The sequence below is a fragment of the Rhinatrema bivittatum genome, chromosome 8 (assembly GCF_901001135.1).
Source record: "Rhinatrema bivittatum chromosome 8, aRhiBiv1.1, whole genome shotgun sequence".
In the NCBI taxonomy this organism is placed as follows: domain Eukaryota; kingdom Metazoa; phylum Chordata; class Amphibia; order Gymnophiona; family Rhinatrematidae; genus Rhinatrema; species Rhinatrema bivittatum.
In genome coordinates, this window is record NC_042622.1 from 262,269,530 (window position 1) to 262,285,062 (window position 15,533).

The 15,533-nt window shown below is 51.5% G+C and overlaps 1 protein-coding gene across 1 annotated transcript in view; it reads left to right on the forward strand.

Annotated features, from left to right (window-relative positions):
• Positions 1 to 15,228, forward strand: part of ESRRA (estrogen related receptor alpha) — a 58,903-nt gene extending 43,675 nt beyond the window's left edge. Inside the window, exon 7 of the mRNA XM_029614797.1 lies at positions 14,315 to 15,228. Within this exon, the coding sequence (XP_029470657.1) occupies positions 14,315 to 14,562 (248 nt within the window). The 3' untranslated portion in view covers positions 14,563 to 15,228. The remainder of the gene's footprint in view (positions 1 to 14,314) is intronic.
• Positions 15,229 to 15,533: the final 305 nt, after the last annotated feature.

Consider the following 15,533-nt stretch of genomic DNA (forward strand, 5'->3'; position numbering starts at 1 on the left):
TGTCCCAAGTGCATCAGTTGATTAGCACAATACGCCTGACAGTGTGGCACTATCTCCAAGTGCTTGGTTTGATGGCAGCAATCTTGGAGGTAGTGCTGTGGGTGAGGGCACACATGCGACCACTTCAACGCTCACTACTGTCACATTGGAAGCTGCAGTCTCAAGACTATTTGATTCGCCTCCACTTACCGATGGGAGTATGCTCTCGGCTTCAGTGGTGGCTACAGGAAGCTCATCTGAGCAGGGGTGTACCCCTGTCCTCTCTGAACTGGCTGGTCCTCACAACAGACATGAGCCTCCTGGGCTGGGGACCTCACTGTCAGGAACTGATGGCCCAGGACATTGGACCAAGGAAGAGGCCCTCTGGAACCTCGACTGCCTGGAAGCCTGGGCAGTCAGATTAGCATATCTACAACTCAGCCACAGACTCCAGGCTCAAGCGGTCCGTGTAATGTTGGCAACACAACGAGGTAGCCTACATCAACCACCAGGGTGGAACCAAGAGCCAGCAAGTATCACAGGAGATAAATCTCCTTATGGAATGGGCGGAAATAAATCTACAGATGATCTCAGCCTCCCACATTGCAGGAAGAGACAACATCAGAGCAGACTTTCTAAGAAGGGAGAGTCTGGATCCAGGAGAGTGGGCATTGGCCAAAGCTTTTCAGCTGATAGTAGATTGCTGGGGTCTCCCGTCAATCAACCTGCTGCGTGCATCTCACATTGGAAGGTTTCCCGATTTTCTTCAGTCGCAGAAGAGATCAGTGGACCCTGGGGATCGATGCTCTCATTCAGATCTGGCACATCACGCTGACTCTTAAGTCGCTACACTGGCTCCCCATTAAATTTAGAATCCTCCACAAAGTCCTTACCATGATACACAAGAACATTCACAACCAGTCCTCTCTCCAGCTCAATATCTCCCTACGCCACCACACCTCCTCTAGATCCATCAGATCAGCTTACAAAGGCACTCTGTATGCTCCGCCTGCCAAGTCCTCACTAAGGCAACGTGCCTTCTCCTCAGCCGGTCCCTCCCAATGGAACGCCATTCCTTCAGACATCCGACAGGAACCCTGCCCACGGACCGTCCGAAAAAAGCTAAAGACGTGGTTATTCAAACAAGCGTTCCCCTAAAGAAACAGTCGGCTAACCTCATATTCTAGTGTTGCTAACCTTTTCCCAGAATCACTCTTAATTTATGTATTGCTAACCTTACTCTCATAGTTATGCCTTTACTGATTGCAGCTAATCTTGTACTCTAGTGATCCTACTCACCCCCTTGTTCGATGTAATAATAATTTGCTTAACTATGGTTCGATGTAAACCGATGTGATATGTCCAGTCATGAATATCTGTATAGAAAAAGTGCTAAATAAAATAAATAAATAAATAAGAGTTGCTATAAACCTTCCCTCCTTGACCTCTGCTGGGCAGGGTCATTTGAAGAATCAAGCACCACAGGGGATTAGTCCTATTAGTAGCTCCAGATTGGCCCAGGTGTTCGTGGTATGTGGACATAGGGAGACTCTTGGTGGAGACCCCACTGCACAGGGGCATGGTACAACAGGGACAGACCGGTCCTTCATGAGGATCCAACTCTATTCTGTCTTATGGTCTGGCTCTTGAGAGGGCTTGCCTGATGAAGCGAGGATATTCTGCGGCAGTAATTGCCACGTTACTCCGCGCTCGGAAGTTCTCCATGTCCCTAGCGAATGTGCGGGTCTGGAGAGTATTTGAAGCCTGGTGCGAGGAATGCGGTGCCCCCCTCGGGCAGTCAGACTCCTACTAATTCTGGAATTTTTGCAGGACGGCTTGAATAAAGGTTTGACCTTTAATTCCTTGAAGGTCCAGGTAGCGGCTGTCTCCTGTTTCGGGGGCAAGGTGAACGGAACCCGCCTGTGGGCTCATCCGGACATGGCCCATTTTTTTTGAAAGGGGTGAAGCACCTCAGACCACCCCTATGGTGTCCTGAGGTGCTTGCCCTTGTGGAATCTTATTCTAGCATTAGAATTTTTGGCAGGGCCCTCCTTTTGGCCACTGCACTGCCTTTCATTTATTAACCACCAGGTTAATAAATTAGCCACCAGGAACACCTTGAAAACTGTGTTCCTGGTGGCTCTATGCGCGGCACGTCGCATTTCTGAACTACGGGCATTGTCACGTCGGGAACTGTTCCTCCGGATGACTCCAGTAGCGTTACTGCTTTGTATCGTTCCATTCTTCTTGCCCAGGGTAGTCTCAGTTTCATTTGAATCAGTCCATTTTGTTGCCATCCCTAGATAAGCCCAAGGATGCAGAAGAATACCACCTCCGTCATTTGGATATCAGTGGACTTTTGGTGCGGTATCTGGAAGTTTAGAACCGGTCCGAAAGACAGACTACCTGTTTGTCCTTCATGGCGGAAGGAAGCTGGGCGAGCCAGCTTCGCAGGCTACAATAGCTCGCTGGATTAAGGCGGTGGACATGGGAGCCTATGTGGAGGTAGGAAAACCATTACCTTTTCAGGTTAAAGCTCATTCCACTAGGGCTCAGGCGGTCTCATGGGCAGAAGCTAGACTGCTGTCTTCTGTCTATATTCGCCGAGCGACAACGTGGTCCTCTTTGCACACCTTCTCCAGGTTTTATTGTGTGGACGTACAGGCCCGAGAGGATTCAGCCTTTGCAAGGGTGGTGTTAACTGGACCACACGCAGCTTCCCGCCCCGATCAGGAGTAGCTTTTGTACATCCCATTAGTCATGAGTCCATCTGCTACACGCTAGGAAATGGAGAAATTACTTACCTATAATTTCATTTTCCTTAGTGTAGACAGATGGACTCAGCATCCTGCCCACAGCTGCCCAAGAACAGTGCTAAGGATTTTCCTGTGGAGTGAATATCGATTTCAAGATTATGGGTAAGAGGGCATCTATATTCTTACTGGGGTTCAGTGTTTGGTTGAGTACAGTTACGGTTATCCGTTTTTAATCATATTTTTGTGTGGGGGTATATTTTATATTATGTCATAGAACACTACACACAGTCTGGTAAAGCAAAACTTAGTTTACTAAATGTTGTAAATATATGGATAAACTAGCAAAGTAATAAACATTAAATACAGTATCACAGTAAACTGTACATAAATAAATACAGGTAAATAGGAGACAGAATATTAACAAAACACCTCCCTTCTACTTCTTCCTCATATAAGCCAGTCTTCCTAGAAATGTGGAAGACTTGGGCCTGGGGGCTGTGAAAAAGAACGACTCACTCTGTGTTCCTTTCAGCTCATCCATCTAAAATAAGCAAATGCTATGCCTTACATAAGAAAATTATTACTTACCTGCTAATTTTCGTTCCTGTAGTACCATGGATCAGTCCAGACCGTGGGTTATGTCCCCAATCCAGCAGATGGAGTCAGCCCAAAACTCTGAGGGGGCGTCACCATAAGTACTACTACCCCCTCTGCAGGAGTTCAGTATCGAGTATATCAAAGCCCGAGTAAACAGAAACCCCTTGATTGGATCAAGTTTAAACAAAACGGCAACAATAAGCCGCTGGATCGAAATAGAGAACTGAAACCGTCCCACCAACGGGTGGGAGGCCAAGAACATAGCGTGTCAACCACCAAGAGAATGGCGACAGACAAAGAAAACTGGAAACACGTGAAAAACAACAGCAGTAAAGACACTACTGTAACAGACGGAATAGCTGAGCAGAGTCAGCCCCCCAATACAGCTGAGCAGGAGTAAAACCCAAATGCGGTGGGCGTCTGGACTGATCCATGGTACTACAGGAACGAAAATTAGCAGGTAAGTAATAATTTTCTTTTCCCTGTACGTACCAGGATCAGTCCAGACCATGGGATGTACCCAAGCGTCCCTAAACCGGGTGGGGTCCTGCGAGGCCTGCTCGTAGAACGTGTTCGCCAAAGTGTCCATGTACGGACGAGGCGAGGTGTAGTCTATAGTGTCTCGAGAACGTGTGCAACGATTTCCAGGTGGCCGCTCTACATATTTCTTGCGAAGATACCGAGCGACTCTCCGCCCAGGAGGCCGCCTGAGAGCGTGTAGAATGCGCCACAATACCGGGTGAGGGAGTCCACCCCGCCCCAATATAGGAAGCGGCAATGCCGGCCTTCAGCCATCTGGCAATAGTCGTCTTCGAGGCCTGGGATCCCTTCCGGGGACCGGACCAAAGAACGAAGAGATGGTCAGAAGTCCGGAAATCATTCGTAGCCTCCAGGTAGAGCCGCAGAGCGCGCTGGACGTCCAGGAGATGGAGAGACCGCGGCTCAGACGAAGAGAAAGATGGCAATTCCACCGTCTGATTCACATGGAAGGCGGACACCACCTTCGGGAGGAAGGAGGGCACAGTACGAAGTGACACACCCGAATCGGAGAACCGGAGATAAGGCTCTCGACAGGACAGAGCCTGCAGCTCCGAAATACGCCGAGCGGAGCAGATGGCCACCAGGAACACCGCCTTGAGGGTGAGGTCCTTGATCGTCGCACTCCTCAGTGGTTCAAACGGAGGTCCCGACATGGAACGTAGTACCAGATTGAGGCTCCAAGAGGGACAAGGATCCCGCAATGGGGGCCGCAAGTGCTTGACCCCCTTGAGAAAACGGACGATGTCCGGGTGCTGCAACAGAGATCCTTCGCCCCGCAGGAGGGAGCCAAGAGCTGCCACTTGTACCCGAAGTGAGTTGTAAACGAGCCCCTTGTCCACTCCCGCCTGTAGGAACTGGAGGATCTGCGGGACAGACGCCTCCGTGGGTCTTGTGTTCAGGCCGGTACACCACAGCTCGAACACTTTCCAGACTCGCACATAGGCCACCGACGTCGAAGTCTTCCGAGAACGAAGCAGAGTTGACACTACCGCCTCCGGGTACCCCCGTCGTCGGAGACGGCGCCTCTCAAAAGCCAGGCCACAAGACAGAAGAGTTCTGCCTGGTCGAAAAATACCGGTCCCTGGTGAAGGAGGCGGGGAAGATGTCCCAGCCGGACGGGTCCGTCGATTACCAGGTGGAGGAGGTCCGCAAACCAAGGTCGTCGTGGCCACTCTGGCGTGACGAAGATCACCGTCCCCTGATGAACTTCTATCCGTCGGAGTAGTCTTCCCACCAGCGGCCATGGTGGGAACGCGTACAGGAGCAGATCGGCCGGCCACGGGAGCGCGAGAGCATCGACGCCCTCCGCCCCCCGTTCTCTCCGGCGACTGAAGAAGCGAGGAGCCTTGGTGTTCTGGGCGGACGCCATGAGATCCAGGTGGGGGGAGCCCCACCGCCGGACGAGCAGCTGCATGGCCTCGTCGGAGAGGGACCACTCTCCGGGATCCAGAAGCTGGCGACTGAGGAAGTCCGCCTGGACGTTGTCCACGCCCGTGATGTGCGAGGCCGCCAGGCGGCGCAGATGCCGTTCCACCCACTGCATCAGCATCGCTGCCTCGAGCGCGACCTGAGGGCTGCGAGTGCCGCCCTGACGGTTGATGTAGGCCACCGTAGTCGCGTTGTCCGATAAGATTCTGACTTCCCGATTCCGAAGGAGCGGCAGGAAGTGGAGAAGCGCCAGCCTGACCGCTCTGGTCTCCAGACGATTGATGGACCACTTAGACTCCTCCGCGGACCACGTCCCCTGCGTGGCGCTTCGGTCGCAGACTGCTCCCCAGCCTACGAGACTGGCGTCGGTGGTTACTACTACCCAATTTGGTAGATCGAGGGACACGCCGCGAGCCAGATTCTCCGGGACCATCCACCAGGTCAAGCTGTTCCTGGCAAACTGGGGCAGCGGAAGTATCACCTGGTAGTCCTGCGAAAGTGACTTCCAACGGGACAGAAGTGCTCTTTGCAGAGGCCGCAGGTGCGCAAATGCCCAAGGGACCATGTCGATGGTGGAGCCCATCACCCCCAGGAGCTGCAGATAGTCCCAGGAGGTGGGAGCTGGTAATGCAGAGAATCGCTGTATGTGTTCCCGCAGGGCGTGCGCCTTGTCCTGCCGTAGAAAAACTGCGCCCAGACGGGTGTCGAAGGTCGCCCCCAAGAAATCCAAGCGCTGCGAGGGCACGAGGGAGCTCTTGGAGAAGTTCACCACCCATCCCAGGGACTGCAGAAACTCTAGCACCCTGGCCACTGCTGTCTGTCCATGCCGAAAAGACTTCGCTCGGATGAGCCAATCGTCCAAATAGGGATGGACTAGAATCCCCTCCTTCCGAAGGGCAGCCGCCACGACTACCATGATCTTGGTGAAGGTGCGCGGGGCCGTTGCCAATCCGAACGGAAGCGCTGCAAACTGGAAATGCTGATCCAGAATCTTGAACCGTAGCAGACGGTGATGCTCCCGGCGAATGGGGATGTGAAGATAGGCCTCCGTCAGATCCAAGGAGGCCAGGAACTCCCCTCGATGTACCGCTGCGATCACCGAACGTAGCGTTTCCATGCGGAACCGGACCACCCGAAGGGATTTGTTGACTTCCTTCAAGTCCAGTATGGGCTGGAAGGAACCGTCTTTCTTCGGTACCACGAAGTAGATGGAATAATGGCCCGAGCCCACCTCTCCGGAGGGTACGGGCACAATGGCGCCTATCTCCCACAGTCTGTCCAGCGTCAACTGCACCGCCCTTCGCTTGATGGCCGAGCCGCAGGGAGAGAAGATGAACCGTCCCTTCGAAGCGTGGGCAAATTCCAACGCGTAGCCGTGTCCTATGGTGTCCAAGACCCACTGATCCGAGGTGATCCGCGCCCACTCCTCGTAAAAGAACGCCAGCCGCCCCCCAATCTGGGGGACGTCGGAGTGGGCGAGCTGAACATCATTGAGAGGACTTGGGCGAGGGCTGTCCCGCCGTGGGAGCGGCACGCGCTGGGCGTCGCCCGCGAAAGGAGCGCGACCAGGGCTGTGACCTGGGGGCAGGAGGCCTGGACGCCGCTGGTCTGTAAGTCCTGTAGCGTCTTTGCGCCCTGGCTCTGGTCCGCGAGGACGGGAATGCCCTGGTGGAGCGATACCTGTCTTCCTGCAGGCGATGAACCGCGTTTTCCCCCAGAGACTTGATGATCTGGTCTAGATCCTCCCCGAACAAGAATTTTCCCCTGAATGGCAGGGAACCCAGACTTGACTTGGAGGACGTGTCCACCGCCCAGTTGCGTAGCCATAGAAGACGACGTGCCGCCACCACCGAGGCCATGGAACGGGCGAGGACCCTAAACAGATCATAGGAAGCGTCAGCCCCGTACGCCACCGCAGCTTCCAGCCTATCCACCTGGGCGGCCTCCTCGGCCGGCAACACCTGAGAAGTGAGCAGTAGCTGCACCCAGAGAAGACTAGCCCGCTGGGCAAGCGAGCTGCACATCGCCGCCCGCAGCCCCACCGCGGAGACCTCGAAGACCCGCTTGAGGAAGACTTCCAACTTGCGATCCTGCGTATCCCTTAACGCCGCTCCACCCGTCACCGGTATGGTCGTCCTCTTCGTGACTGCCGACACCGCGGAGTCCACCCTGGGCACCTTGATGAGATCCAGAAAATCTTCCGGCAGCGGATACAGCCTCTCCATGGCGCGGCTGCCCCTTAGGGCAGCTTCCGGGGCATCCCATTCCCTGGTGAGAAGCTGCAGGAACGACTCGTGAATGGGAAAAGCCCGAGCCCTCAGACTCAGGGCTGCCCGTACCGGATCCCCCTTCTTTGAGGAAGTGACGACAGCTGGCGCAACAGGAGCCGGCGGGTCCGGCGGAGGATCGAGATCCAACCCCTGAATGATTTGCGGGATTAGATCATCCAGCTCTTCCCGCTGGAAGAGGCGCAGCGTCCGTGGATCCTCCCCCTCGGAAGTGGAGTCCCCTTGTCCCGAAGCTGCAGGGTCCGACCCAGGGGAAACTGGGGCCGACCCAGGTCCACCCGAGCCCACAGGGAGCCGGGTGGGGACGGGGAGCTGTGAGGCCCCCACGCCCGCCGGAGCGGGGGGGGGCCGTATAGAGGGACGAAGGTCGCGGCAGCTTGGGTGGTGGCGGTTCCGCGGGAGCAGCCAGGTCCTGAAGGTAAGCTGTGTGCATCAGGCGGATGAACTCCGGTGAAATCCCCGGCCTAATCGGGGGGACATCCGCTGTTGGGGGCCCGGGGGACCCTGCCCCTGCGGGTCTTCCTCCGGATCTATTTCTGGTAGTAAGCTCGGGGGAGAGCCCTCAGAGGCTTCCCCGTCCCCCTGCGCTGCCTGAGCTCCTTCAGGACGGAGCGCATGCAAGATGGCCGCCGTTCCCGCCAGTGATGGGGGAGGGGCCGGCCCACGCCGCCCGGGCAAGGCTGCCAGAGGAGAAAAACGAGTGAGGGGCCGCGACGTGCCTTCCCCCCCCCGGGGAGGCACCGAGCGCAGATCCCCTCCCTCGAGATGCGCGATCCAGGCTCGCCGCAGGCCGAGCAACGCGCCGGCCGCGGCATCGGGATCGTGAAAAAAAAAGCAAAAAAGCAAAAACAGTCCCCGGCAGCCCAAAAACGCCCTGGTAACCTCGGGGGGGGGGGGGCTGCGATACGGAGCGCCGCTGCGGGGGGGCCCGGATGGCCTGCACTACCCGCCGAAGAACAAAACGGTGCCGCGGGGGGGCCTTCCTGGCCGCACAACCCGCTGGAGGTGATCACCCTGCTCCCCGCTGCAGCCCACGTGGAAACGCAAAAATGGCCGCGGGAGCGGGCGAGGACGCTAGGAGGCTGGTGCCCCCGGCAGTCGCGTCCAACCTAGCTGCAAAATAAAAATACCAACAGAGAAGAAATGCAACATACCCCGGTGAAGCAACAACAGGCGCCGGGACAGGGGAAAGAGAGAGACAGAGACTCACAACAAAGAAGCCACGCCTCCCCAATTAAGCAATTAAGTTTGGTCTTTTTTTTTTTTTTAAATGAAGGCCAACTTTATCCAAGCAAATAAAGCTAACAAAGAGCAGAGAATAAAATCCCAAACAAGAGAAGGAAAGGAAGAAGGTTATAGGCAATCGGGAGCAAGCCCAGATTCCCCTACTCGCATCTGCTGGAGTCAGAAGATACTGAACTCCTGCAGAGGGGGTAGTAGTACTTATGGTGACGCCCCCTCAGAGTTTTGGGCTGACTCCATCTGCTGGATTGGGGACATAACCCACGGTCTGGACTGATCCATGGTACGTACAGGGAAATCTCTCTCTGCAAGTACGGTGCTTCAGTTTGTACTTTTACCCAGGAAGGTATGTCCGTACCAGTCCTTTTGATCTCCCATTTAGTAAAAAAAACACCAGTTGTTTAACTTATCATCAGCTCATTGGTATGGGTACTGGTCTTTAGCATTTGGTCTTCTCAGGTGAGAAGAAATACCAAATGTCTTTAGATTTTGATGTCCCCAGAGAGACCAGATGTTTCTTGGGGCCATCCCAACTCTTTATCAGCTCATTGTTGCCAGAATGTCTCGGGAATGCAGGGAACGAATAGTGTAGTGTCGTCCCAATCCCTCTACTCAAAGCACATGCAATACATTGATTCATACTCCTCAATCATTAGAGCCTGTTCTTATCCATAGCTGTCTATTTGTGGTACAAAGTCTTCCAGCGATCCAGCTAGCTTGCCTAAAATTACCTTCCCACAATTTTAAATCAAGATTTTTCAATAGTATGTCCACATTGGCTTTTGAAGAGAATACTGAAGAGCTGAGGTCACTGCAGGGGTATAACTAGGGTGATGTCAGCTTTGAAATTTGACTCTCCATCTGCTGGCAGGGGAGCATAACCCATTGGTCCTGAGTCCATCTGTCTACACTAAGGAAAATGAAATTATCAGGTAAGTAATTTCTCCATTACAAGTTAATGTAATAAGTCTGAAACTTCATTTTTTAGTTCTTTCAGAACTCTGGGATGTATACCATCCGGTCCAGGTTATTTTGCTATGCTTCAGATTGTTAATCTGGCCTACTACATCTTCCATGTATATCGTGCTTTGGTTCATTTGAAAACCATCTTCGGAATGGGTAGCTCTCCAACATCCTCCTCAATAAATACCAAAGCAAAGAATTCATTTAGTCTTTCCGCAAAGGCCTTATCTTCCCTAAATCCCCCTTTAACCCTTTGATCATCTAATGGTCCAACTGACTCCCTTGTAGCCTTCCTACTGTGGATATATTTTAAAAAGTTTTTATTAATAAAAAATAAATAAATAAAAAATTTTATTATGAGTTTTTGCCTCTACGGCTAACTTCTTTTCAAATTGTCTTTTAGCATGTCTTATCAGTGTTTTTACATTTAACTTGCCAATGCTTTTCTTCAGATGGATCCTTGTTCCAATTTTTGAAGAAAGATCTTTTGCCTAAAATAGTCTTTCACCTCACCTTTTAACCATACCGGCAATTGTTTGGCCTTCCTTCCACCTTTCTTAGTGTGGAATACATCTGGACTGCCCTTCTAAGATGGTTTTGTTTTTTTTTAAGTGTCCATGCCTGTTGTACATTAACCCTTTGTAGCTACACCTTTCAGGGGTTTTTTTCCCCCATTTTTCTCATTGTATCAGTTGCCCTTTTGAAAGTTTAGTGCTAGAGCCGTGGATTTACTTATGATTCCCCTTCCAGTTATTAATTCTAATTTGATCATGCTATGATCACTTTTTTGCAAAGCAGTCCCACCACAGTTACTACTCTCAACAAATCCTGTGCTCCACTGAGAATTAGATCTAAAATTGCTCCCTCTCTTGTTTGGTTCTTGAACCAATTGCTCCATAAAACTGTCTTTTATTCCATCCAGGAACTTTATCTCTCTAGCGTGTCCTGATGCTACATTTACCCCTTCAGTATTGAGGTAATTGAAACCTCCCATTATTACTGCACTACCAATTTGTTAGCTTCCCTAATTTCTCTTAGTATTGCATCATCCATCTCATCATTTTGGCCAGGTGGATGGTAGTATATGCCTCTCACTGTACTCTTCCCCAACACACATGGGATTTCTACCCGTAAAGATTTGATTTGTATATTTAGTCTTTTGCAGGATCTTTATCCTGTTGGACTCTATGCCATCCCGGACATAAAGCACCCCCCCCCCCCACCAATTTGCTCCTCCCTATCATTGCAGTACAATTTGTACCCTGGTATAGCACTATCCCATTGGTTATCCTCCTTCCACCCTGTCTCTGAGATGCCAATTATGTCTTACGAGTACACATTCTACAAAGAAACCTCCGCTCAGCAAACAAAGCACTACTAACAATCCCTTCAGTAAAGTCGGCAAAATTAACCCAAGTGAGAGAAAGGGCTTTATCATTGGCTGGGCCCATACTATGGAACACGATGCCCCCCTGAACTCAGATTACAGAATAATCTCAAACTTTTAAGAAAAATCTAAACATGGCTCTTTAAAAAAGCCTTCACTAAAGAGTGTGGAGGGTAGAGAATGAAAGTACAGGGTAATGCAGATGAGAATGAATTTACTCAATCCTACATTTAAGAAGTAATATCTCAAAGCGATAGTAACTCAATAATATGCCTGGACTTGACCAACATTACTCAAATAATGATTTTATTTATGAAATTGTAACCGAACTTTATTGGTAACTGTTACAATGTACGATATCCTACATTTACTTACCTTAGTCTATGTGCCTATTTGTAAACCGTTGCGATGGTATATAACTTAGCGACGGTATAGAGAAGTTTTTAAATAAATAAATAAAATATTGCTATACACTAACTCTCCCATCTTACATCTTAGACTTCTGGCATTGACATACAGACACTTCAAAATGTGTGTTTTGTTTGTCCTAACAGCCTGTGTTTCAGGTGTCAGGGATAATGTGGAATCTTTTGCTTCTATTGGAACCTCTCTGAGATGCCCTAGTTCTCCTGTTTCATTAGTATCCTTCAAAGATACATCCCTTTGATCCCTGCACTGCTTTGTGACTGTCGACTTTCCCCTTAGAGCAGCTTTTAAATTAGAACAATCTCCTTTTTAAAGATTGGCGCCAACAGCCTGGTGGAGCCCATCCCTTCTGAAAAGACCTCCCCTCCCTTCCCCAAAAGGTTGCTCAGTTTCTTGTAAAACTGAATCCCTCTTCCTTGCACCATCGTCTCATCCACGCATTGAGACTCCGGAGCTCTGCCTGCCTCTGGGGACCTGCGCATGGAACAGGGAGCATTTCAGAGAATGCCACCCTGGACGTTCTGGATTTCAGCTTCCTACCTAAGAGCCTGTTTGGCTTCTAGAACTTCCCTCCCACATTTTCCTATGTCATTAGTGCCCATGACTATCATGACAGGCTGCTCCTCCCCAGCACTGTCTAAAATCCTATCTAGGTGAGGTCCTCCACCTTCGTACCAGGCAGGCAAGTTACCAGGTGCTCATTGTGCCCATCAGCCACCCAGCTATCTACCTGCCTAATAATCAAATCGCTAGCTGATGGTCGACCTGGAAGACACCATCCTTGGTTCAAGAGGACATTGCATCACCTGGAGAACAGGTCCTTGCTACAGGATCGCTTCCTACTGCACCAGGCAGATATTCTCCAACCAGGAGACCTTCCTTCTCCAAGGCAGTACCAAGGCTGCCAGACTTGAGTTGGGACTTGGCTGCTAAGTTCCTGAAGGTCTCATCTATATACCTCTCTGTCTGCCTCGGCTCCTCCAGGTCTGCCACTCTAGCCTCCAGCGATCTGAACTCATTCTCTGAGAGCCAGGATCTGCTCACACACACACCCCCCCCCCCCCCACCCGTCACCATCACCATTTATTCCCCTTCTCCCTTTGACCATCTCATATATTTACAGCTGTTTATCACTTTCTCACAGTGCAGGAATAATAAGCAGATTGCATTCCATTTTCCAGTTTTCAAGCTGCCTGATTGTGCTATGTTTGAAGGCCTCCACCCAACTCTTCAGGGAGACTTGTGGAGTTCAGCTATAATCTGTGCTGAGTTGCCGCCCCTGAGCCTGGCCTGTGCTTCCAGGGATCAGGGTGTCCAGTAGTTAAGGCCCCTCATCTTCGGACAAGCTCATGGAGCCATTATTACCATGATTGTGCCTGCAGTTGAGGTTGGATGGATGGTAGAGCCTGAAAGTGGTGGATTCTGCAGTAGTGCAGAATTCTCCCAGGACTAGACTGCAGGTGCCACACTGGTTTTTAAGTAGCAGTGTCAGTAAAGCTTTCTTCTGTCTCCATCTGCTGGCAGGGAGGCAAACCCCTGGAGTTTGGACTGATCTTGAGATACGAACAGGCACATCTGCTTTCCGCAACGACACACGGCTTGCAGCACAGATCATAAATAAATCAGTACCAACCCCTAGTTTTGGGAGTCCCACTTGTATGTCTGTATTGTGGTGCTTGTCCACGGAGAAAGCAAAGCAGCTTACCTGAAACACGTTTTCTTTGTGGACAGCAGTGCAGTCCTAACTCTAGGCTGGCAGCCCTGGTGCTGCCTTGAAGAAGGAAGCTCTCCTGGTTGGGGAGCATCCACCTGGGCAGCGGGAAGTGATCCCGTAGCAACGACCTGCTCTCCAAGTGATGCAGAGTCTTCTTCAACCAGCCTACCCACGCTTAATCTTAAACTGAGGGATAGCATGGGCTGATGCTGACAGGGGAAATCTCCGCAAACCTGGGGGGTGAGTCTAGAAACTCAGGTGCCATGAGACTTTCCCCCCACGCTTGGTGCTGTCGGATGTCACCCACTTGTGTGGTTGTTTGCACTGCTGTCCATGGAGAACGGCTCTTTCCTGACCTACCCAGGCACTAGAAAAGTAGTTGAAAGTGTTAACTAGCTTTTTTTTTTGTTTAATCCTTGGTGTTTTACCTGTTCGCAGATTTAATGTTCTTATGTTCAGTGTTCTTAATTTTTATTAATACAACTTATTAGTTTGTTAGCTTTGCTTGTTTTGGACTGATTGATGATCCCATTTTTTTTGTATTTGTTCTGTACATGTATTTCTATTAACTGTGGGATTCCCAGTGTTTTTAGAAAGCACCAGGGATAGCTTGTGGTTGGAGTACTTGCCCAGAGGCCAGCAGTCACCCATTTGGCAGATGGGAGATTGCAGCTGTGCACATGTTCCTATACTGGCAGACGGGCCTGGACAATGCTTGGGTAGGACCCTCTGAATGGCCACAGGATTAACGCTGAGAGGTAGCAGTGAGGTCTTACGTGATAGCGGCCTCTGCAGCAGCTAGCAAAGTGGGGATGGTGCAAAACACCTGGATCAGCACCTAACACCAATGCAGATTATCCCGTCCATTTTGATCTTTCTGTTCTCTGCCAACCTCTTTATAAATACAGCTGTAGACAGAGCCAAACTGTGCTTCCTGGAAGAGGGACCCTGCATGGGCCTGCTGACTAACCGTTGGATCTCTGTTTCTATGCAGACTCTGTGCACATCGAAGACACGGAGGCTGTTCAGAGGCTGCGGGATGCACTGCACGAGGCACTCCTGGACTATGAGGCAGGCAAGCACGGGGAGGAGCCCCGCCGGGCGGGCAAGCTGATCCTCACCCTTCCACTGCTGCGTCAGACTGCCAACAAGGTCCTGCACCACTTCTACACCATCAAGCTGGAGGGAAAGGTGCCCATGCACAAACTCTTCCTGGAAATGCTGGAGGCTATGATGGATTGATGGTGGAAGGCCGCAAGGGGTAGGGAGGAGGAGGAGGAGGAGGAGGAAATTAAATTCTATTATAAACCAGCCATGGCCTTAAGAGGACCCCCTGCCTCTAGGAATCCAGATGCAAGGTGACCCTGTAGCCGGACTGTACCCAGCCAGCAACTACGGTGGTGCCTATTGGGTGGCTGGGACGCTGTTGAATGGCCAGAGGACTGCCTGTGGTTTGGTTAACAGTGGAGATGGCAATAAACACAGTGACTTTGGCTTTTCAGGCCAATGGGGAAAGGAGGCAGAGCAGCCATGCCCCAGCTTTTGCCACCCAATGGTTTCTGCTCCTACCCCCTTGTATCCGTGTCGTGGTGCAGGGAGGGTAGGTAGAAGATTCCTTTTGGGTTTGTTGTGGGGGGGGGGGGATAGGACTGATTTAACTCAATTTTCTATCAAGCACGGGGTAAGGAGAGAGCCTCAAACTTGGGTGGAGGGAGCCTTGCTTCACCCTGAGTGGGGGAGGGATGGGGGGGAGCCTTGCTCTCCCCCCTGGAGAAGACCCGAGCTATTCCATCCACTGCTTGTTTTGAAGGGGGAGGGGGACAGCACCTGCTTTCTTAAGTCTTGGCTGACCAGAGCTTTGTAATTTGACTTAGAATATGTATTTATTTTTTTATGAAAAAGAAAAAACTGTGCTGTTTTGGGAGGTGGGGGGGGGGGGAGGGGATGACTACTGGGGGGGTGGGGGGGTGTTTTTGTTGGAAGAGAACCATTAACACTGTAATTCAGTGGGGAAGGGGGGGGTGGGGGGGGGGTGTTTAAATGTCAAGTATTTACCAGCAGGTGAGGATTTCCAGAGCCCTGCAGCACTGCATCCTCTCCCTGGCTGACAGGGGTGTGGGCTGTTTCTCTGAGCTCCAGTTCCAGGGCGAGACCATTTTACTACCATTATCCATCTAAGCAGCAGGAATGGGGGGCCCCCATGCACCCCCTTA